This window comes from Enoplosus armatus, chromosome 12 (assembly GCF_043641665.1).
Source record: "Enoplosus armatus isolate fEnoArm2 chromosome 12, fEnoArm2.hap1, whole genome shotgun sequence".
Taxonomy (NCBI): Eukaryota; Metazoa; Chordata; class Actinopteri; order Centrarchiformes; family Enoplosidae; genus Enoplosus; species Enoplosus armatus.
The window spans coordinates 4,271,203-4,293,898 of NC_092191.1; the positions used below are offsets into that span (position 1 = coordinate 4,271,203).

The window sequence follows — 22,696 nt, forward strand, 5'->3', positions numbered from 1 at the left end:
GTGTTGTTCACTTTAGAGTCAGCTGGTTTGTCCCAAAGCTGTCTAAATGTGGGGATCGTTGACTGATGATGGACACTGAGCCGTAGATTCTGGTGTGTTTGGTTATCCAGCAATTGATAGTTAGTATTTTCTTTAGATAGCATAATATTCTCTTATTGAGAACCCAGTTAGAGAGACTCACACAGCGCCTGAAAACTGCCCAGTACAAACAACAGTGTTGTGTGGTTAGGATTATGGATAGAGTCCATCTATGGCAGCTAAAACCTGATAAGAATAAGATACACATCGATCCCATGCCGGGATGCCACGGAGAGGACATTTTCCCGCCGATTAATAATCTTTTAACAACATTTTACAAGAGAAGATATTTGTCGATGATGCTCAATATCTGTAGAGCGCTTACTTTGATCTTTATCGTCTTGTCGGCCGGCTCTCCTTACTCTCGTCATGTGAAATCCTCCTGCAACTCTTTGCTGTGACACTTTCAGTTTTCAGTATAATTGTAGCGTCCGGCGTCGGACTAAGCATTGATGACAGGTTTAGTATTTTACAAATTTGAGTTTTTTTTATTTGATGAACGTGGGCACTAATAGGCGTAAATGAACTAAATGGGTTTTATTTCAATTCGAAATAATAATGCAAAATGCCGGGCAAGTAATGTAATCGGTGTATGCCTGAACACATTGTAACACCGGTAACACAGACTACTGCAGCAAGTCAAAAGCCCATGCAGTATAGATAAGTAACCTAAAGGAACAGGATACCGAATACGTAATGTTGGGCAACAAAGCCAATTACAGTGACAATAAAGGTTTTTCTCACATTAATAAAAGAAAAACTTTTGCTCTTTTTGTTCTTCGCATGAGATGAACATTGACTGCAGGAACTGAAGACAAATGGCCCCATTTCAACGTGAAACTCGCGTTTGCATAAAATGGAGCACAGTGCATTTCAAGACACCATGCTTTCATTTTATAAAATTTCATGACATCGGCATCATTTTGTGGCCTTGTCAAGAGCACCTTGACAGAAGCCGCAGAGGGAACAGAGATGGTATCTGTGAGGAAGACAGCAGATAAATCCAGGCTCAAGCTTTTACCTGCTGAAGCGTTCTTAAGCACAACTCTGAATCCCGGGCAGCTCCAGCAGCTCTGTCCTGCAGCTGTGAGGTCTGTGCCCCTTGAAGGAAGGGAAGGGAAGAATCAATAAGCATTACCATCATTACCATCATTCCACTTTTATTAACCTGAACATGCAGTCTTGCAGAAACCCACTTGCATCAGATGGAGGAGACTCCGAGGGAATAGCGGGAGTGTGTGATTATTAAATGATAATAAAAGTGCTTTTAATTTTGTGCCAATCATCTAGATTCTATTTCTCTCTGACGGTGAGAAAGCAGAGCTCCAAATATCAGGGCTTGTTTTCGTCATCATGACACTTTAATTTGGTTTGATATCACAGAATTTGTATTTTAAAAATGTTGCCTGCATTGTGCAAAGATTAAGAGATGTAATATAGATACAGACAGAAGTAGTTTTTTAATGACAGGATGTTGCTGAACATGTGACTTTCCTTCAGGTTTGATCATCCAGGTGATAATCAATGATGATGCAGGTTAATGTTTGGTTTATCAGACTGTGTTTTTTTTGACTTCTCCTGTTCTTCTTTCAGATTTGTTTTAATGAACATTAATAATTCTGTGAATGAAGCTTAAGCCTGCCCATTTCAACCAGAATATCAGCATTTAAGATTTTTTTCAAGGAGCTGGATGTCTTGAAAGGAGCATAAACCTGTGAATCTAATTAGTGTGCGTTCCCCTGCAAAACCTCACGGACCTTTATGATTCATGAGACACTGGAGTTTGTGACAGCGGAGATAAAAACAGTGAGAGGAAGCTGAGGAGAAACTTCCTCTCATATTTCTTCTTTAGTGTCATTTATGAAAATGTGTGTTCAGAGATGATTCAGCCATGAATGCAATCTGATGAAGTCAAGGCTACGTTATGGCAGCAGCGGCCGTCGGGGTAAACTTGTAACCGTCAGTCAGGAATCTAGATTTATTAACCCAGGGACAAGTAGTTAAGTGATAAAACTGAGGTCTGCAGTCCATCCATCTGACTTTGTGACGCATTGATATTTGCTGGAGGCCGGTCCCACTGGAGCTCCGGCTCCTTAAACACACACTCATTCATCACATGGTCCTGTCATCACCTCGGATGACTCGTAGTTGGTCCAAGAATCTGTCAGCTCTGATAAGGTCATGGTGCTCTGTCACTCCGCATCACCGTGGGTCCTGATTAGGACTCAATAAAAGAAACACAGGCCTGTAGGTGCAGTGGTGAGCAGAGTAACAGTACTTCAGCTTTAAATGCACGAGAATCCCGACAAGCTACAGGAATGTTTATCTGACATTGGACCCGACCTCTGAGCTCCTAATGAAGAATGAAAATGATGTCAAAGTGACGTTAAATTGATTAAAGTTATAGATGAATAATTAATAGACAGATAGAAAGATAAAAAATTCACCTGCTGGCCTCTGTTGGAAGAAGAAGATGATGGAAGAAGGCAAACACAAGAAGAAGAAGATGATGTCAATGGTGATCATGAAGAAGAAGAAGGGTAGGCGCATATGATGATTATGATGATTAAGACGAAGATGACGATGAAGAAAAAGAGGAAGGAGAACAAGGAGGAAGATGATGATGATGCTGATGGAGAAGAAGAAGTAGATGGAGTAGATGCACATGAAGAATATGATGATGATGATGAAGATGACAATGACGAAAACAGAGGAAGGAGAAGAAGGAGGAAGATGATGATGATGGTGATGGAGAAGAAGAAGTAGATGGAGTAGATGCACATGAAGAATATGATGACAATGATGATGATGATGATGACAATGACGAAAACAGAGGGAGGAGAACAAGGAGGAAGATGATGATGATGGTGATGGAGTAGATGCACATGAAGAATATGATGATAATGATGATGATGACCAGCAACCCTGCCACTGATGATGAGGAAGAACATAATGATGATGAAAGAAAAAGAAGACGATGATGGTAAAGAAGAAGGAGACGATGAAGATGAACAAAATGACGTGATAAAGAAGAAGTTTATGATACATAACTTGGCGTATTTCATATACTGCCACTGTTATGCATTTTCTCCACAGTATGTAGCTTGAATGGATGTCAATGGCTGCCTCTACATTTTTTAGAGCCAATATAACACGTTCAGAATTCAGCAGAAAACCTCTCTTTTATTTTGTAGTTGCCAGAATCTACTTCTGAAGCTTCCGGAGGAGTCCTGAGCATAATTTAACAAAACATCTACATAGTGGAGCTGTCTCCACATTCTTCTAGACTGTAAATCGCCATCTGTTCCCTCTTACACTCCAGGCTGTCACAAGGGGTAATTAGATCGGATGCAGCATCTTGGTAAATGTGAGAGCTGGCGAAATGTCATTGGTATTAAAGACTGTAGCTGACATTGAACACCGCAGGACAAAGCTGAGGCTAAGCCAAAACTTTAAGATGCAACAGAGATGAGGTATCTGACGAGCAATTTAATGGCTCGGTTAATGAGATGGAAGAGAAAGCACATAATGAGGAGAGCACACCTGCAGTGGTGTGAGCACTGCTGAAACTTTCTCCCTCTTCACCTCATTTTTATGGTCCTTGAGGTCAGGGTCGGTCGCAGAACAGCAGCCCTGCAGCCCTGCAGCTGGCAGGGATTCAATGACAAATCTACAGGTCACTCTTACCCGCTGTGGCCCCAATAGACTGATCATATTGCTGTATTTCGTTACATTAATCACGACTCGCATCAGTTCAGGTGTTTTTTGCTGTGATTCTCGTCCTTCACTGCATCGTGCTTTCTAAGGAGAGAGCGCCAAAGGATTGTTTGTACTGTAATGATCATAAAATCTGTCAAAGCACTGACTTCACTGATAACAACATCATACTATAATACTTCTCCACAAACTATTTCAAGAAAAGTGTCACCGCCACTGCATCCATGTAAATTCATCTCTGCTCCACGGAGGGAAATGTTGTTAAATATGCATAAGCAAAGCTTTGCATATTTATTATAAAGTTATGCTGAGCTTAAACCAACTGTAACACAAACTACAGCAGAATCTTGCTTAATATTTTATACAGTAAACATAACCTATGTGGTGATTGGTTTATTTTTTACATGCTGATCCACCAAAGAAAACATCCGATGCGATTTACATACGTTTATTGCAAACATCACTTGTACCAGTATTTTATTTAAGGTTGGATATCAGTGAAGCAGATTTTAATTTTAAAGAACATGTCCCATTGTTGGTGCAGAACCAAAGGACCAAGTCTGTGTGTGAATTAGCAGAGTGCAGTGTGGGAGTCTGTCCTGGGTTCAGTCCCAGGTCTCCTCTGAAATGTGGTTGTGTGTGACACTGAACGCCTGCCAGCTCCAGAAGTGCTGATCAGTAGATTAGTCTGCGCACTGATCTACCTGTGAATTACTGCCTCTGGAATTAATGGAGTAACGCTGAAGAAGGAGGTGATTATTATCAGCGCAGATCTGTTCAACAGGTGATTATGTTTTAACGTTTCCTCGAGACAGACGCTGGAACACAAAGCCACACAATGAAGTTCAACTGCAGCACCAGTGTTGGCAGTGAAATGAGACGGTCACGTGTCGCTGACCTGCACCACGCACACACACACACACACACACACACACACACACACACACACACACACACACACACACACACACACCGTCTGTCTTTGATGTTTATGTATAATTTAGGATACTGCAGTGCCGGTGAAGGCTAAATGAGTGCAAGTGGCGTGTGTTGTAGAAAACCTGGAGACCAGCTGGTCTCGACAGCCTGGGTAAAGAGGTGCAGTCCTCACCGTACTGTTGTATTCACTTCAATACTGTGTAGTGTAAGTTCTTCTGTTGGTGCAATGCAGTGTTTTTAAAACGTGTTTTTCCCTCCATGTGCCTGTTCAACTCATCTCAATGTGTTTGGGTTTTTTTCTCTGATGGGGTGAACATTGCTTTTTCCTGAGATTTGGCTAAATGGAAGAGCCTGAAGACTTTTTTGCCCAAATTTACAAAAAGTAAAACGTGTATGAGATGAGAATAAGTCACCTGCTGTGAGAAAATATCATGTTTTTCATCATGTTCATATCATTAACAAGTAGCTACCAGCTATTTTGAAGACCTTCTAACAAATAATACATTGGATTCAATGTTTTAATGTTTTTTAATGTGAATATTTAACGGTGACCAACAATAAGCTCTTCCATCAACACACTAAGCCTTGACATGCCTTGTTAAAGGGCACAGTGTCAGTAGCATTTTTCCTGCCAGGTTGGCGATTAAAGTCTGTAATTTTCTCTTCACAAGCCAGATGCTCTAACCTTTCCAACACTGCAGCTGTGGGGGTTTCAGTTTTCTGTCTGTGCAGATGGGATGAAAGTTAAACCTGGCAAATTCAGAGTAAGAAGGATTTAGCGCTCTTTTTGTGATCAAAGGAGCAGAATAATCTGTAAAAGTATGTGTTTACGTCCTAAAACAGCAGGAAAAAGTGATTCTGAAGAGGCTGCAAGTATAATGAAAGGAAATGGTTGGAAGCTTCGTGCTTGCAGAAAGTTTAAAGTTTAGTGCTGCTTCAAATGAGGAGAAAAAGTGAAATTTGTGATGAAGAGCGCGCTCTAGACATGCTGCCACAAACTTAGTGATTCTATGAACTAGTAAGGTGGTTGAACAGAAATCCCTCACTGCTTGTGCTTCCCAAGGTGCTACTTGTGTTTTTCAATGCCCTTGTCCTCAATTACATGTGGGGGAGGCAGTGAGTTCACTAAAGACATGCATCAGTGAACACAAGAGCGGCACCAACAGGAAAGACTTCTAACTCCGCTGTTGCTTACAATTTCCTTCATGGAGAGCAGACACTCTTACAGTCTTAAAATTCTCCACCATACAGAGGGTCAGCCCCCCCACCACCACCAGGGGAGGAGACTACAAACAGTTTCTGCTCAAGAGCAGAAGCCCGGTGGAGTTTTAGTCTGTGTAGCACATATTGAGAGGGACACAATGAGGAACTTGTATGTTTTTTCACTTTTTCTCTTTGGTTTCTCTGTGTGGTCTCTGGGTGGCAATGTGTTTTCTGTGTGTTTGGAACCAGAAAAGGGAAAATGTCATTTTTCATAATGCTTTTTTGAACCAACCGTTTATTTTTACATTTTTGCAAGCAAGGAACATCCAAAGATGTTACTTTGTGTTTGCAGAATGAACAGGTTGTTCCCATAAGAACACAGACGTCTGCACAAAATAATGTTTCACAAAATAAATAATTCAAGTGAATACCTGCAACAAATACAGTTTCAAGTCTTCATTTGTCACATACTCAACATATCTCTACATTGTGCAGTGAAATGCGTTGTTGCTTCCCCCAGTACTGTGCTTGACATGATAAAAGAAATATCTCAAATATTCAAAACACAATATATACAACAAAGGGTAGGATAATATGCAAAAGAAGCCCTGGCAGTGTCCTCGTTCAGGATTCGGATGGCCTGAGAGACGTAGCTCCTCTTTAGCCTCTCTGTTCTTCCCTGTGACTGTTATTGTGTCAGTAGGGTGTCATACATTATGGTAAAAATCTAATCTCTATTTAAAGTTTTAAGGTTCATTACTCCAAAAGACGGATAAACACAGAAAATGTATTGCTGGGGTACAATCTCTGTCTTTATCCCTCTCAACCCAGCCGGTCGAGGCAGATTATATATAATACGTTATAACAGCAATGATACGTTTTTGCTTCTGCACTCAATTAGCCTGTATTACTTTATGTTCCACATGTTGCCATGCCTACATATTCACAATACCTGGGAAAACACCTACTTAATATACAGTGCTTCCAAGAACAGCTTGTGTATGTACTGTATATTTTACACAAAGAGCATATTGAGCTGACACTTTCTGAATGGATAAGCTTCAGAAGGCTAGAGTCACAAAAAGTACCTGCGTGCCAGGTGTGTTTATGACTGGCAGATGAAGGGCTGGAAAGAGAGCTGGGAGGATGGCAGACAGGTCAGAACAAAAAAAAACAAACAAACACAGGCCAGTCTGATGAAACACGGCTCCACAAATCACACCAAGTCAAATTAGTGCCCCCATCACTGTCAGCCAACTGAAAAATACTAAACATGGTGCAGAAAACTTTTGTCTGAATAACAAGTGTTCAGTATTCTTTTCATCAATTCCAGATTAAATAACTAATCTCAGGCTAAACACGTCGCTATACCCTGCTACCCTTCAATATTCAACACAATGCAGCACAAGATGTGCAAACTCTACTGGGATTACAAAGGTCTTGCGGAGTGGGAAGAAACATTCACTGCTTAATTATATCGGTTATTGTTTTTCCACCCATGGCAACGCTTACACAGCTTTCATGATCTTAATTAAAGATCCTAAGATCCTTGTATTATTATTATTATTATTATTATTATTACTGCACAATAGATGGCTGCAGTATCTGGAAATCCTCTTGTATCCGTCCCTGAGGCACGCAGGAGGGCTTTTATGTCACTCTGGATAAAAATGACATCTAAATACCAAAAATGTAAACGTAATGTAAATGTACATTACATGCACTATTTATGCAGCTCCATCGCTCTCTTTCCCCCATTTATCCATATATGACGTTTAAACTTTAATGACTGCATCAGTGGCAGGGGAAAGGGAATACAGTCCATTACCGTATCCTGTATCACATTTAAAAGTTGAAGCAGATTCAGAATAAGTCCGTTATTCTCATTTCTAGAACACATATCCAACTTTTATTGGAAAGAGGAGCTGCCTCGGCTCTTCTTGGTCAAACGGTGGATTGAGGTTGTGCAAGTTTGCAAAAAGATCACAGCGATTGTGGTTCATGTTTGAGGGCAGAAGAAGGCCTTGGTGTTATTACTGCACTCAGAGATGCATGGTTTAATATAACATCAGTGGTAGAGACGCACACTGAGCAGCGCTGAACTGTGAGTGTCCTTAAGAGCTCTGAACCTGTAAATCTCCTGATTGCTGTTGTTTATTGAAGTGGAGGAAGATGCTGATCAGCTTGATTTAATCATAAATGTTGTTGATACTGTGCCATTTCAGCTACATTGGTAAAGTGGATGCTATAGGTGGAGAGACAGGTGGATGAGAGGATGCATGAGAGGATACTGGTGGAGCTCACTCTGCTGGATAAATAACGATTAAACATGTGTCATGGAGTCCTGAGAGGTTTTCAGTTTATAGTGCCCTCAAACTCACAGAGCTTTGAATGTGAGAGCTGACAAGGTGGGAAAGACTAATAATTCACAATATCTCTGTTTAGGACAAGGGCTGTCGAGCTAACTGTCCTTTAGCAGCCATAACGCTCAGTCCTCTGGGTGCCTCTCGACAGTGTGTTTAAGTGTGCTAAAACTGGCAGACTGTGAATGTGAAAAACTGCTTTGTTAGGTGTGCTTAGAAAAGTAAGCTGATAGTGGGAGTAATATTTTCTTCAAAAATATTAACTACATTCTAAACATGTTTGTAATGTTTTAGAAAAATCATTAAAATGTCTTTATTTGCTATAATATATAGAGATTTATAGCTAATTTTGCCATTTGATTGCACATGTAGGCGGTAGAAAACAAAAACTGCATGAATCACAAACATAATGGGTGAAGTAGGACGGAAACCTCTATGTATTTTAAATCTGGCTAATGGAAAACTGTCCCATTCTGACAACCAAATTAATTGAGTTTGACAACAGTTGAGACCCTGAAAGGAAGCTCTCACCAAAGCTCCTGGCATAGGCAGGAAAATATTGTATTTTAACGTTTTTTTAACAGGATTTCCTGGACTATATTCAGGGTCAGTGTTTAGTAGCTGGGAGTCCAGCTCGTACTCAACATTCGTTTCCACTTCCTGCTGATGTGTCAGGGGATTTTGTGCTCCACTGGTTCCAGTCAGCGACCCAAACTCAAGTGAAGAAAATTAGTTTTGTATTTGTAAGTCCTCTGCATTTCTTTTCTATCTCTCACCACAATAATTCCACTACTTCTGTTGCGGTCTCCTATAATCTCCTCTGAGTCAGTGAGGCAGTGGGCCAGAAGCAGGTCATGCTCCTCAGGGTCATAAAATTATTTATGGGTCAAATCATAATTTACGTTTGGTACAGTGATTAAGATCTTGTTTTTTTTATTCTGGTGAAATAATGTTTGCTGCTCCTACGCTTGTTTTACTAATTAGTGAAGCAACTTAAAGCACTGAAAGAGAAGAAGAGAGCAGTCATGGTTGTTTGCTGTAATAAGTGGTGCTGTCCTACTTTCCTGCCAGTGTTGTGAATATAAACATAACATTTCCATGCACAGAAAATAACTCATTACATACTTTAAACTGATTTCCGAGACTCACAAAGACATAGATAGATGATCAATTGCTACAGAAAATGATTAAATTACATACTTCTGTGTAAGGCTGTTAACTGAAAAGGTCTGAATCAAGCACACACCTGAAATTCAAACTTTAAAAGATGTCTCTCTGCTTTCATTTACTGTAGACAGCTGGAGGAAAACATGTCAAGAATCGACATTTTATCAAATATTCTCTTTAGTATCCAGAGTTGTTCCCCTGCACCAACTGCCAACAATGTGTGTTTTATTCAGCGATGACGTGCACAGATGTTGACTTGGAGCTTTCAGAGCTGAATATTAACATATGAAATACGACGCTACAGACTCAGAACTGCATCTGTGTACTCAGGCTTTTAGTAATTTCAGTTTCATAAGCTTTATATGCTTAAAGAGTACGTGATCTGACCAAACCATTTCTGATTTAACATTCATCAGTCAAACACTGAACATAAATATGTCACTACATCAAGTTTAGTTATATCTGGCTACTGGCTAATTTTACACTTCATGTCATTGCTTTTTATTATGATTCAGAGTGTTTAACTTTTGTATAGTAGTGTTCTTGGTTAAACAACAAATAGGTGATTAATCCCTGACACATAACTACTATGTCAGGTTTTCATAGACTCAATGAATAATATTTTAACTCATGACCATCTTAACAGATTATGTTGCATCGTGCAAACAACACACGACAATGAACAAAAGCCAGATAAAATCAAAGTCCCATGAAGGAGAGTCCAAAGTCAAACTTTCTGTGTAAGTTCTCTTAACAGGCAGAAATCCAATATCAAATCAGCGAGGCCAAGTCTGATTAAATCTCGACTAAACAAAGCAAAGACAGCTCAAGATCCGTCATTAATATAATCTCAGGGATAGAAGAAACATGCATTAACGGGGGGGGGGGGGGGGGGGGCAGCTGAAGCCTCCGCCGGGTCGCTTATGTTTGCAGTGCAGTGTATTACAAGAAAACTCCAATTAAATCTAACATGAATGTTCATACATGTATATATTTCTGTGTAGCCTGCAAGTATGAGCTGACCATGAAACTTTTCCTTGTTGAAACGTGCTTGTGTTGTTCACCAAAACAACAAAACAAACAAAACACTGAGTGCATTGTGTGTGTGTGTGTGTTCATGTAAAGCTTATGGTTACATGTATGCAGTTGTGCCTGTAAGCCAGCTGTAACCTTCAGAGTGTGTAAAGTATGAATCACAGATCCACTCCAGTGGCCCGTTTGTCGAATTAATGTGTCTGCTCTGTCAGGTAGTTGGGACACAATGTGTTTTTTATTGAGCAGTGTCTCATTATAGTCAAAACGCTGTTTACACAAGGCTGATAAAAGGACTAATAACTGAGGATTAGGCTCCGTAAATCTCAGACATTCTTATTGTGAGACGACTGAGGGTACGAGGAAGAACCACAGCGGTCCACGGCAACTTATGTTAATAATATCAAATCGTCTGTTCCTTCTGATCTGTGATTCACAGAGGTTTGTCGCAGTCCGCTGGTGTCCAGTCTACTGCCATCGTCCTTCAGAAGCTCCTCCCAGTTGTCTGGCAGCCATGGGCCAGGCTTTGCTAAACTCAACCGGAGAGAAGGTGAGTAACAGTAGATGGCAGATATGGCAGATATTTTTTGGTAGATAAATCTGTGTGGTTGTACAACGCAAACCAGCATATTCACTACAGTAGGGGACTCTCCCTATACTGTTCGATTGAGAAATGTTGATCAGTTTGTTTGGCTGCATCTGTCTTAAGCTGCAGTTGTTCGTTCAAAGTTCAGACTGAACTTCAGCCCTCACACACTCATATAACACTGCAGCCTGTAGTTTCCAGCAACCAGGCTTACACCTGCTCTTTATACGCTACGGTACCTTCCCAGCATAAAACTACTAACAAACAAAATAAGCAAACATAGGATGAAGAAACAGAAACATGTTGCAGTTAAAGAATTATAAATACTTGACCTACATTTAACAGTAACTAAACTCCAATGGGATGCCCCGGTGGCCCTGTGTCTGCTAGACGTGTAAATTGTTTGTTAGCAGATGATAATCCGAATGAATGCACACGTTCACACCTGTGCGCTGCCCAAAACAACTCTTACCTTCCACTGTAGATACTTCACGAGTGCATTTTGGAGGTGTGCACATGCATTGGCAAACACACCTCAGTGGCAGCTGTTCTTCAGCCAGAAAGTTCTGTTTCTAAGCCCAAGATGCCGCCATCACATGCTGTGTTAAGTTAAGGTTTCCTAGATATATTAAGGATCATAACACTTGACTGATCATCAAGGGACTGGATGTTACTGCTCAAAAGAAACAGGCCCTCCAGCATGAAATCAAATAAAGATATTGAAAAATAAAGAAACAGGCGCTCCCTCAGGCCTGTCATATCAGCTCGGCCACATCCGTTGCATCTCTCCCTCTGCTATACTCCCCAGTATTCACATGTAAAATTTAGCAGTTTAACATCAATAACTTATCGCTGCATGCTTGTCTTCTTTTCTTCTCGCTCTGTTATTTATTTATTTGAACCCCCAGTGTTTTAGCCGGTTGTGCAGATAAAATAAACTGTTAGAGGAAGCTCCCCTTTGTTTCTGTTGTGATGTGTTGCAGCAGCACCGCTCACCTCATGATTCACCGCCCTGCAGGACACTCGGCACACACCATCAAACACACCGACAGAGTACAGCGGTTTTTGCATCCTCTCTGCTCTGCTTTTACGAACATGTGTATCACACACTTCGCCAAAGGTTGGCTTGTCACCAGAAGAATTGACAAGAAAGTTGAAAAAACAAACGTATGTGCTGATACAGGGGCTCTGAGAAAACACACCTCTGTTTTTAGCGTGTTCTGGCTGTTTTACACAGACAAGAATCGTATGGAAGCACCGTGATGTCTTTGTCTTCGACACAACAGAGGATCTGAATGATTTTCACCACCTGGGAGACTGCAGGAAGCACAGCCTGCGGGTTGCTGTTTCCTCTGTGTGTTTGATGGAAAAAGCTGTGAGCAAACACACCCGCTGTGTTCCTTCATTCAGTCAACCTGCTCTGTCTGTTTACCGATCTGAGTTTGATCTGCATTAAGGAGGATCAGATGCTTCTAAAGGAGGATCAGACGCATCTGAATGGCAAAACATAAGTTGTTTATCTGCACAGACAAAAAGAGAGAAGCACAGAGAAGAGGAAGCAAGGAAACACGACGGAAACTGAAGGGAAGAACAGTGAAGACGGGTTCTGGGTTTTTGTACATTTTTTATCTGGAACCCAAACAAAGAAAATAAAAACCTGGTCAATTAAAACACACATTTAATACTCTGCAGGCATCATTAGTTAGAAAAATATTATTGATTCATGCTGTTGTGTAAACACCAGTGGCAGGAGCAGAACTACTGAAGAGTGTAGAAGTAGTCTGTTACAAGTAAAAGTACAAAAGTATTAGCATCAAAATATGTAGTAAAGTACCAAAAGTTAAGCAGAATGTCCCTTTTTGGAATAATTCTTTATATCATTGATATAACTACCGATGCATTAATGTGTAATTGTAGCTACTTTTTATACTGCTGAGTAGCTTAATATATAATGATAAATCATAGTTTATTAGTTGATTATATTTTATAATAATAATTTGAATCAGCAAAGTAACTAGAAACTAATGTCAAATCAATGTACTGGAGTGAAAAGTACAATATTTCCCTTCAAAATGTAGTGGAGTTGAAGTATGAAGAAGCATAAAATGGAATTACTCAAGTAAAGTATAAATACTTCAAAATTATACTTAAGTACAATACTTGAGTAAATGTACCTGGTTACTTTCCGCCACTGGTACACACAGTCTCTTAAAGATGCATCTGGTTTGCACGTTAAGTGTGTTGCAGATATTAAATGAGCATATATAGATAATATATAAAGAGCTCTTCTGTTTCATATTGGTGAGGGTTCAGCTCCTCAGCTCTTGTAATTCCTCGTCAGCGAACAATAACACCTCTCAGATTACTACGTCGTATTGATTCTCAGCTGATTAGTGTTCAGAAGTGAATTAGAGTGATGAATAAATCTGATTCACACACCTTCAGAAGGAATCCACAATATAACAAAATGGATTGATGTAAAAATAAAAACTGCTTCAGTTTCAGAAAATCACTGAATAAATTAAAAGCCAGCTGCTGCTAACGCTCCTCATCCTCTGTAGTCATTCTCTGAGGAGTCGCCTCATTCGGAGTTAATTTACCAGCAAAATGAGCCGGGACTCTTGGAGGCAACACACAAAGAAACACTGAGCTATTTTTGCTTCCTCCAAACACCCTGCAGTAGTCTTGATGAACTGTTAACCTGTGCATTAACCCAGGAGACAGCATTGTTAATAATATTTTACTCAAACTCTTTAACCGGACGTCAGACATCTCCTTGATCAATCGTTGATCGCTCATTAAAAGCTCATGAAGAAATGCATGATGCATGTTTATGAAAGCTTTATTGAAACAAATGGTGAGATGCTTTTACAGCATGACACAAGTGAATTATTTGAATCATAAATGAAAGCCCATATGTGTAGGATTTTAAAATCTTCTTCCACAAAAACTTTCTGCCATCGGAAATAATTTGAAAAATGCTAAAATCACCCATAAATTGTGATCATAGCACCTTTAAATAAAGTGAAATACCACTGATGTACTATAGTATCAATCAAATCCTTAATGTAATCCATCTTGCTCTGTACAGTCTGTCTCTCGTCCTGTCTATCTGTCAGAGTAACAGTGCATTATTGATGGCCAAAGGGACTTCTTGTTAGTTATCTGCTCATTTTGAAGCAGTCGGCTTGACCAGCACTGTGTTACAGTATGGCTTTGTTCTGCCTCTCCTGCAGCAGTTGATATCATATCCGAGACATCTCAAATACTTCTATCTGTTAAAAAATTTTGCAGAGGGCGTTTCATTCATCACATTTCATTCTGGGCAGACAGATACTTGGGTACAGCCTCGACACTAGTTTCAAAGCACTAATCTCTGGCAGTGCCACAGTAATTAAAGTTGGGAACCAAAACTACAAAATCTGCCTTGGGAGGGAAAATGACTCCTCTGATGTTTACGAGATGCTGGCTCCAACAAACTTTGGCTGTGTTAAAGTAAGTACAAAAAAAAAAAACCCAGACAAAGTTGATCAAGTTTTTCCACATGAAATTGGAGTCTGATTCCTCTAACGTGCTTCTTGGAGGACATTTTGAAACTTCCTGCTCCTTCGAGAAGATTCAAAGGCGTCCAAGTGACATTCCTTCAATTTTTCCTGAAGGCTCTCGCTCAGCCTCTAACTCTACTGATACAAAGAGCCAGACTCAAAACTTACTTCTGAAAGAACTTTGTTACAGACGTCGATATATTTCTGTCACCACATAAGGAATTGTAGTGACAAAAGGACGACATCGATACGGTCTGTTGTCGTCGTTATTAATTAGAGATTTGTCTTCAAAGTCACCCACAAGTGAGCAGCCATCTTTTTCAAATAAGGTAAAGGTTTATTAAAACACATCTCAGCCCCTCTAATATCACTGTGAATTATGGCCTGTTATGACTTATTAGAAGTTTTATGGCTGACTTTTTCTTATCCTTCTATGTTTATGAGGACCATTTCTGGAAAGTGAGGACATTTTGGGCAGTTCTTACATCTTCACAAGGCCGTTTCAGAGTTAAGACTTGGTTTCAGGGTTAGTTTGTTGCTAAGATGGTTGGGGTCAGGCATTCAAGTAGAAATGGGTAACAGAGGGCTAAGGCTAATGATGAGCAAACCATTGGTCAATGGGATAAGATGCTAAATATTCAATATTAAAATGTTATAAATATAAATGTACATCCACGTTTACTTGCTAGAAGTCTTCTGCCTTCAGTGGTGCTTTGCTAAGTTTGTCAGCGTCACCAACTGTCAATCAGCAAAATAGTGTGAAACCAAGTTGCTTGTGCACTCGTAAAAACATTCCTCCACAGCGCCGCTACAAGTGGTCCCAAAGTCCTGGTTCAAGGTAGGCACAGCCAACGTTAGAGGACTTCATGAAGAGAGACGAAACTATTGATCCACCTGAGGAGGAGAGGATTACAGTTTAGGGAATGCATTACGTCATGACAAACGTCTGTATTATGTTCTGGCATCAAACTCAGCACTTTCACTAGTGCACATAAACACACACACACACACACACACCTTTTGGCATTTTTAATTATTCAATGTATCTTCATCTTATGGTCCTCTGCCCTGGTACTCAGATTATATGAAGGTCTGCTATGAACTGGCCACTTTAATATTGTATAAGGCTTGCGGTAAATGCCTCGGCTGCAGCTTGTATTATGCGCAGAACAGTCCTTAAGCTACAGATTAAACTCTTTTGACTGTTCCAAATTAAACATCAAAGAAATACGTTGATAAAGCATTTACGCTCAGGGCTTTTAAACTATGGAAAAGTTTGTGTCTGATGAAATAAGTTTAGTAAGATTTGTCTTCTTTTTTAGAAACAGCTGAAAACTCTGTATGGATGTACATTTGTCTGAAAACTTTTTTGTTCTTGTTAAATCTGCTACGTATTTAAAGGATTCAGCTGTGTAGATCTTTCCACATAGCTGAGTCTTGTATTAGCCTTTGATTTCACAGCACTCCTCACTAACAGTGTCCCACAGTTAATGTTATTATCAGTGTTTGTTCATTCTGGGGTTTTTTAAAAGCACCCAGATATGATACAAAGGTATTTCTCTGTCCCCCCCTCTCTCTGTCCAGGAGCTGGAGGGTGGTCTCCTCTGAGCTCAGACAGATATCAGTGGCTGGAGGTCGACCTCGGTGGGCGGACACAAATCACTGCTGTTGCTACGCAAGGCCGTTATGGCAGCTCTGATTGGCTGACGGCCTACCTGCTGATGTTCAGCGACACGGGACACAACTGGAAGCAGTATCGACAGGAAGACAGTATAGGGGTGAGTGCATTGTATTAAAATTATGCCGACAGCTTCATAGGTGATGTGATAAACAGTAGTAGAAGTGATATTATTATTAGTGTCGGGAGGGAAGTGAGTCTGCAATGATGTAATCAAAACAGAACCAGGAGATACAAAAGGTCTTTTTCACTGCAGATATTTTAACGTGTCACAGTAAGAGAAGCACAGCTGTTACTAATACCATTAACAGTGGCTCCGAGGTGTCCCAGTGAGCTATGACGGTGGGACAGTGATGCACAATACGAGGACCCTGGAACTGAAGCAGCTAAACGGAAATCAGACATAATTGATTTTATTATTTACACCTGTGCATTTTGTACTTTTTGTTTAGCATTTTCAGGCCAAAAACAAAGAAAGTCACATTGAAAAAGCCTGTGAAACAGCATTTATTTCATCTTCAAAGATACTATGTGTGTTTGCACAACAACTGAAAGTCTCCAGGATAAAATGTCTTTTTAATCAAAAGGCCAACATTGGCACACTAATAACGTTAGTCCAACTGAACTGCAGGCAGATGAATACCAGTGGGGGAAATATGCAGTAACACACAGTTGTAAAACAAAATATTATTGTAACTGTTGTTTTTTTACCTTTTTACTTACCTTACAAAGTAACCACTGGCATTATAAAGAAATATTAAAAATGATTTGTCAGTGTTCTTTGTCTGAAGTAGGTCTACTAAAAAGTCAGACCGGCAGAAAATGGCAAAAAAATGTGTCCTGCAATACATCAACTAAAAGAAAAACTATTTGAAGCGATACTGTCAGATCAACAGCTCTGAGCACTATTATAAGAAAGTGTAGTTAGTTGTAAAACACTGCAAAGAACTAGCAATCAGTAAATTATCCTGCAGACAGCACAACACCTTTTATGGGGAATGAACAGCTTGAAAACTAGCAGCGCTGAACGCCACCTTTCCAAGAGTCTGCTGTTCATTACCAGCCATCATTAGTGTTTCCCCTTTTGTTAATGACGAGTCAGGTTTATCAGATTGGCTAACTAAACCCCTTAAACTATGAAAAGATACTGGGCACAGCAATTAATTGAAAAATCAGCTTTCACTTCCAGGCAAGCTCTGCCGCTGTGCAGACCGCCTGGCCAAACATTCAAGCTGCATCTCAAGGAAAGCCCTCCAATTTATTCAAAGTTACCAAATCCAAAGGAATTAGCATCTCATTTACTTACACAATTTTTAATTATGTTCACCTGGGGCCTGTCTCACTGTGTTAACCACATCACAGTTAGACAGTAGGTGTGGAGGCTACCTCGAAGCTCAGGGTATAGACCGAAAATGGTCCCTATTAGAGTGACGCTGTGGCGAACGGCTTCAATTTAAAGTTGATGAGAGGTAAGACTCTCACAGCGAGGGTAAAACTAATGTCAGGCTAAAACTCCTTCAGAGGGAGAGAACAGAAAAGGGCTTCTCACGGCTTAAAAGCTTGTTGATTTCACACTCAGCATAAATCAGGATAAATCCGCAGCGTGTCTCAAAAGTCCTTCTAAAGCTCCACATATTAGTCAGCCTAGTTTATTATGGCTTTCGGGGAACAGAGTCGACTGCTGAGCTGCTTCATCAGTCACAGCTCCTCCAGGACCTCTCTTTCTTTTAAGCTTAGAGGCCAGAGTTTGTGCGGCTGAGTAATGCTCTCTTGTTCTCTAATTTTCTCCTCCCTTCTCTCATCTTCTCTCCTCCCTTCTCTCTTCACATCCGGCAGATGGTGTTGCGAATATATACTCTCCTAATCAGGGAATATAGCATCCTTAAGTGTTAATGGAGGTAAAGGGAGTGGAAGCACTTCATAGATTTCCCTGTAGGACAGGTGAAGACACAGCTTCTGTTAATGAGCGACATCCTGAAAGGCAAATATGGGCTCTATGTGCCAAAAGTGAGAACACGGAATTAGAAAGTGAAGGTGCGGAGGTGTCAGGTAATGGATGTGGGATAAATTTACCTTTTATTGATTTTATTTCATGAACCATTACCAGTGTTCTAAATGGATATATTTGGATATATATTTATATTTATTTTCATTCCCTATTTTTACTCATGGAAAGTCCCTGAAAACCTCTTTTCACATCTCGAAGTTAGAAGGGTTTAGTTTCACAGCACCGTGAGTTAACATTAAAAAAAGGGTTAAAAGGTAAATTTCAGCCGAGTTGAGTTAACTGAACTTGAAAAAACAAGATAAATAATGGGATCAAGTTGAATCAACAACACATGGTGCAGTCAGATCTGCTTTTCATTCATATTTTCTCCGTTTTAAGAGTCAATTCTTCATTTGACATGAGGAACTGTTACAGCTGTTGCTTCTGTTGGAGCCTCTTTGTACCAGAGTTAGTACTAACACAACATGCAAGGCCCCTTCCTGTGATTCTGTTTAATCACAAGTGTACAGAGGACTGAATTCAATACTAACCTTTATCGTGTTTTCATTATGAGAAGAAACAACCAAGCTTCATTTATCATTTATTAAAGACCAACAGCGAGTTTCCATCACGTCTGTTTTACAGCACAGAAGGGTCTCTGGAGAGTTTTAACTCTCAAACAATGCATGCTGGGAATTCTGCTAATATGCTGATGAAGTTTCTTTAGAAACTTAATTTAATGAGTGAAGTCTCAGCAGCATAATTTTCAAGCTTCAAAGGCTTCAAGTCAGAACAACTCATGTTTATAAGTTCTGATGTGAAATTCTGAAAATAGAAAATAGGAAATATTTGTTGAATTAACTTGAAATTAATAAAACGTTTGTTTGTTCTTTTCAGTGGTTTGAAGTAGGCGGGGCTCAGATGGAAAAAGATGATGTCAAATATTTCTGTGCACCAATCAGTTTAGCAACATTTAAATGTGACGACGGGCTTATGTTGCCAGTCCTGCCAATCAGATGTTAAAGAGAAATATTTAAGGTTTGAAATAAAAGTTACACACGGCAACTGTTTCCATTAACAACCTTTAAAATGTATTTCCATTTTTCTTACTTAACCATGACAAATCTATACAGTAACCAAATCATTTTACCTTTTATTAGCTAGTCATTTTTCTAATGCATGCTGTTGTCCCATAATCCATGTGTGCAGTGAATGGAAATAATTTCAGTTCAAATATTTTGTGTATCCAACATGCAACTGGCATTTTGTAGTCCATGCTGAGGGTTAAACTATATCTGATTTTGTCTAATAGATGGCAAGATGACTGAAGTACAGTTAGGTTAAAGATTATATTATATATATTATATTATAAGTTAATGAACACTTCTGTCATGTTAACTTTTGCTGTGATTGAGAGATTTTTGTGGGAAATTCTTTGCTCTCAAACCTGCACTGTTGTACCTGTTTTTTGACTTTCCTTCTCTCTTTCTGTAATCAAAGTCTCCCTTCGGAGGATTTTCTACCCCAACTCAGGTCATATTTCAAAAGCCCAATGCCTCACCAGAATGAGACGCTGTGTAACTCGGCCTCCTCAGCAGGAAGCAGTCCGTCTGTTTTCTGACAGGTTCAGCTGTTCAAAGCCGTGAGATCAGTGTGACACAGACGTGCAGTATATGATGAGAATCTACTCAGACAGGTCAAGGAAATCAAGTCTCATATGCTAACTTTCAGCCTCATTTAAGATCTCAACATCAGGTAGAAATTTTAATGTCGCAAGTATTGATCCTGTTCAGACATTTTCTTATCTTGGCCACCTCCATGGGGAGGTTAGAGGTCAGGACCAGCTACACACCAGCAGCCTGGAGCTGGTAGGGAGTCAGTGGTTTGTTCAAGGACATGTCAGCTGAGTAAATGTCCTCCATTTGAAGAAGGACATCACTCACGAAGCCATCCTGCGGCCTCTTTACTTCCTAACCGGGCTGGAATTCTGAAGTGTGATTGTAGGTTGAGTTTACAGTATTAGCATATAAATCAAAAACGAATAAATTGATCAGTGCTGGTATGCAGAATAAAGTTTTTAAGTGAAACAGACAAATCAGAAGCAGAGGTGTTTGAGGAGGAAGAGATAGAATTACATGAAAAGACGAAGGAAAGACTAAAAGTAGAGAAAATGTTTGTGGTTTATGAGGAAAGTTGATGAAAGGGCTTAAGATCAAGTCCAACTTGAAGCTTAAAGGTAAAAAAAAACACAGAGAAAGAGTGAGCTCGGATCACAGAGGTTAATAAATGTTATTCTCCATGGACCAAGTGTTTACCAAAGCGTCTAGAACATATAAAATTACAACTAGTGCTTCACAAATCTAATTTCCTACCTGATTGAGAAACCGTTCACCAGGAACGTGACCCTATCTACACAATATTCCCTTCATTAAGAGGAAAATCACATGAATCACTTCTCACAGAAGCCTTGGGGATTGCTCTTCAACTTCAAAAAAAAAAGATGAAAGAACGTGTTCACTTGTTTAGAAGTAAGCTTGACTATAATAAAGGGAGAGATTTCACAGTTATCTTTGTGGGGTCTCACATGGAAGGCCAGGAAACTAGCTAACTCACGGCTGATGATGTGTTTTTCCAGGCCTTTCCAGGCAACAGCAACGCAGACAGCGTGGTCCAGCACAAGCTCCAGCACCCAGTGATCGCTCGCTATGTCCGCCTGATCCCCCTGGACTGGAATCCCAATGGTCGGATTGGACTCAGACTGGAGACCTATGGATGTCTTTATGGTCAGTTAGGCCTTTTTTTTTTTTCTCCTGTGGACACTTGCATGGGACATAAGATTCTCTATGTCTGTGCAATTTAGAAAAACAACAATGTTTTTGTCAGTGGCCATTTTGGATGATCCTCTATAACTGAACCATTTTGAGAAAAAATACTTAATGCCGGGTTCAGACAACATAATATTTTGTCTGTTAAGATGGTCTCTCACTTACTCATAAATTCTGTCCATGACTTGCTGAGAAACATGGCAGACCGCACGTTGGTCCCCTACCAATCATAGCTTGACGTCTTTCATTTCACCTGTGTGATGTCATTGGGAAGAAGTTGCAAGGGGCCGACTTTCGGGAACAAGAATGTAAACAAACAATGACGTCTGAAGCGGTGAGTATGATACTGGCTGTCCAGTGTTTGGACTAGATAAAGAAAGAGAAAAAGACCTCGCAGCACCAACAGCATCATTCTTCTTTCGCTTCGCCGTGTTTACAGGTGTGCACAAAGAAAGCGCTCGGTGCTCCTATTGGTCAACATCTCAGTACACGTCGTGGACGGCAAAACAATTCTGACACACTCATCAGATTGAACGAGCAGACATCTACTGTCTTTTCAGCCTTATAATATTTTTGTTTTGTTGTGTATCCCACAACATTGACCACTTCCACAATCTAATAGTATTATATTATGGGATATGGGATTATATTTTATTTCAATGACTGAATTCGTCTTCTCTCATCCACCCATATCTCTGCATTTTACTTCTGCAATGACACGAAGGAGAGGAGGGTGACATGCTGACACCCTCGCCTTTTGCTTTGTCTACCGTACAGGAACGTACTGTAATGTCATTGTTTATTCAGAAATCACAGAAACTTCCATCTCACCCAAGAATTTAAACATTTCGCAATTTTTTGTTGTTTACTTCAAACCTTCAGTATGTCAGGTTCAGGTTTGTACATAAAGACGCATGGAAACACACCTTGTACAATATACACAGAACACTGATTGGAGATGAGGAGCAGATGGACAGGAGGGCAGCAGATCTGGGTGGATTAGGAATGTTGCCCACCTGCCACCTGCTGGACAGGTGAGGAATGGGCTGAAAAAAACAGCATGAAAGCAGGTAAAAGTAATTTGTCTGTAAGAAGTCAAGCCAGTGTGAAAAATTAATCTGTTCTTCTTTGCCCCCAAATAGTATTTCCACAGACTTGTCATGCAAATACATCTATGCAGTTAGATAAAATAAATAAATAAACCCAGAAAACGACACACGGCACTGGTAACATGATGAGTTAGTTATGACATTTGTAAACCAGGCAACAGAAATAAAATGACACTGTTACATCAAAACATGAGGCACTGAAATAACTCAATGCATGAAACATTATCATGAAAATAAAATGTATTTTGTAACCCAGGTGGAATAATCTTTGAAAGAGTATGGTTGGTAGAAATTAGAAACTGGGTGTGCTTGACTCAGTTCAGTTTGAGTAAATGGTTGCTCACAGCTAGAAGAAATGGGCTTTAATTAGACTCTGCTTCCTCCTGTCATCCAAAAGGTAAAAAGGAAGTATAAAAAACTTCTTCTAGGCTTTTACTTTTTGAATAATTTAAACTTTGGGTTTTGTA

At 39.9% G+C, this 22,696-nt stretch overlaps 1 protein-coding gene across 1 annotated transcript in view; it reads left to right on the top strand.

Moving 5' to 3' along the window:
* LOC139294645 (contactin-associated protein-like 4) overlaps window positions 1–22,696 on the top strand; it is a 59,658-nt gene that overhangs the window by 3,760 nt on the left and 33,202 nt on the right. The window contains exons 2-4 of the mRNA XM_070916567.1: window positions 10,939–11,049; window positions 16,215–16,408; window positions 20,931–21,078. Of these exons, the coding sequence (XP_070772668.1) occupies window positions 10,939–11,049; window positions 16,215–16,408; window positions 20,931–21,078 (453 nt within the window). The remainder of the gene's footprint in view (window positions 1–10,938; window positions 11,050–16,214; window positions 16,409–20,930; window positions 21,079–22,696) is intronic.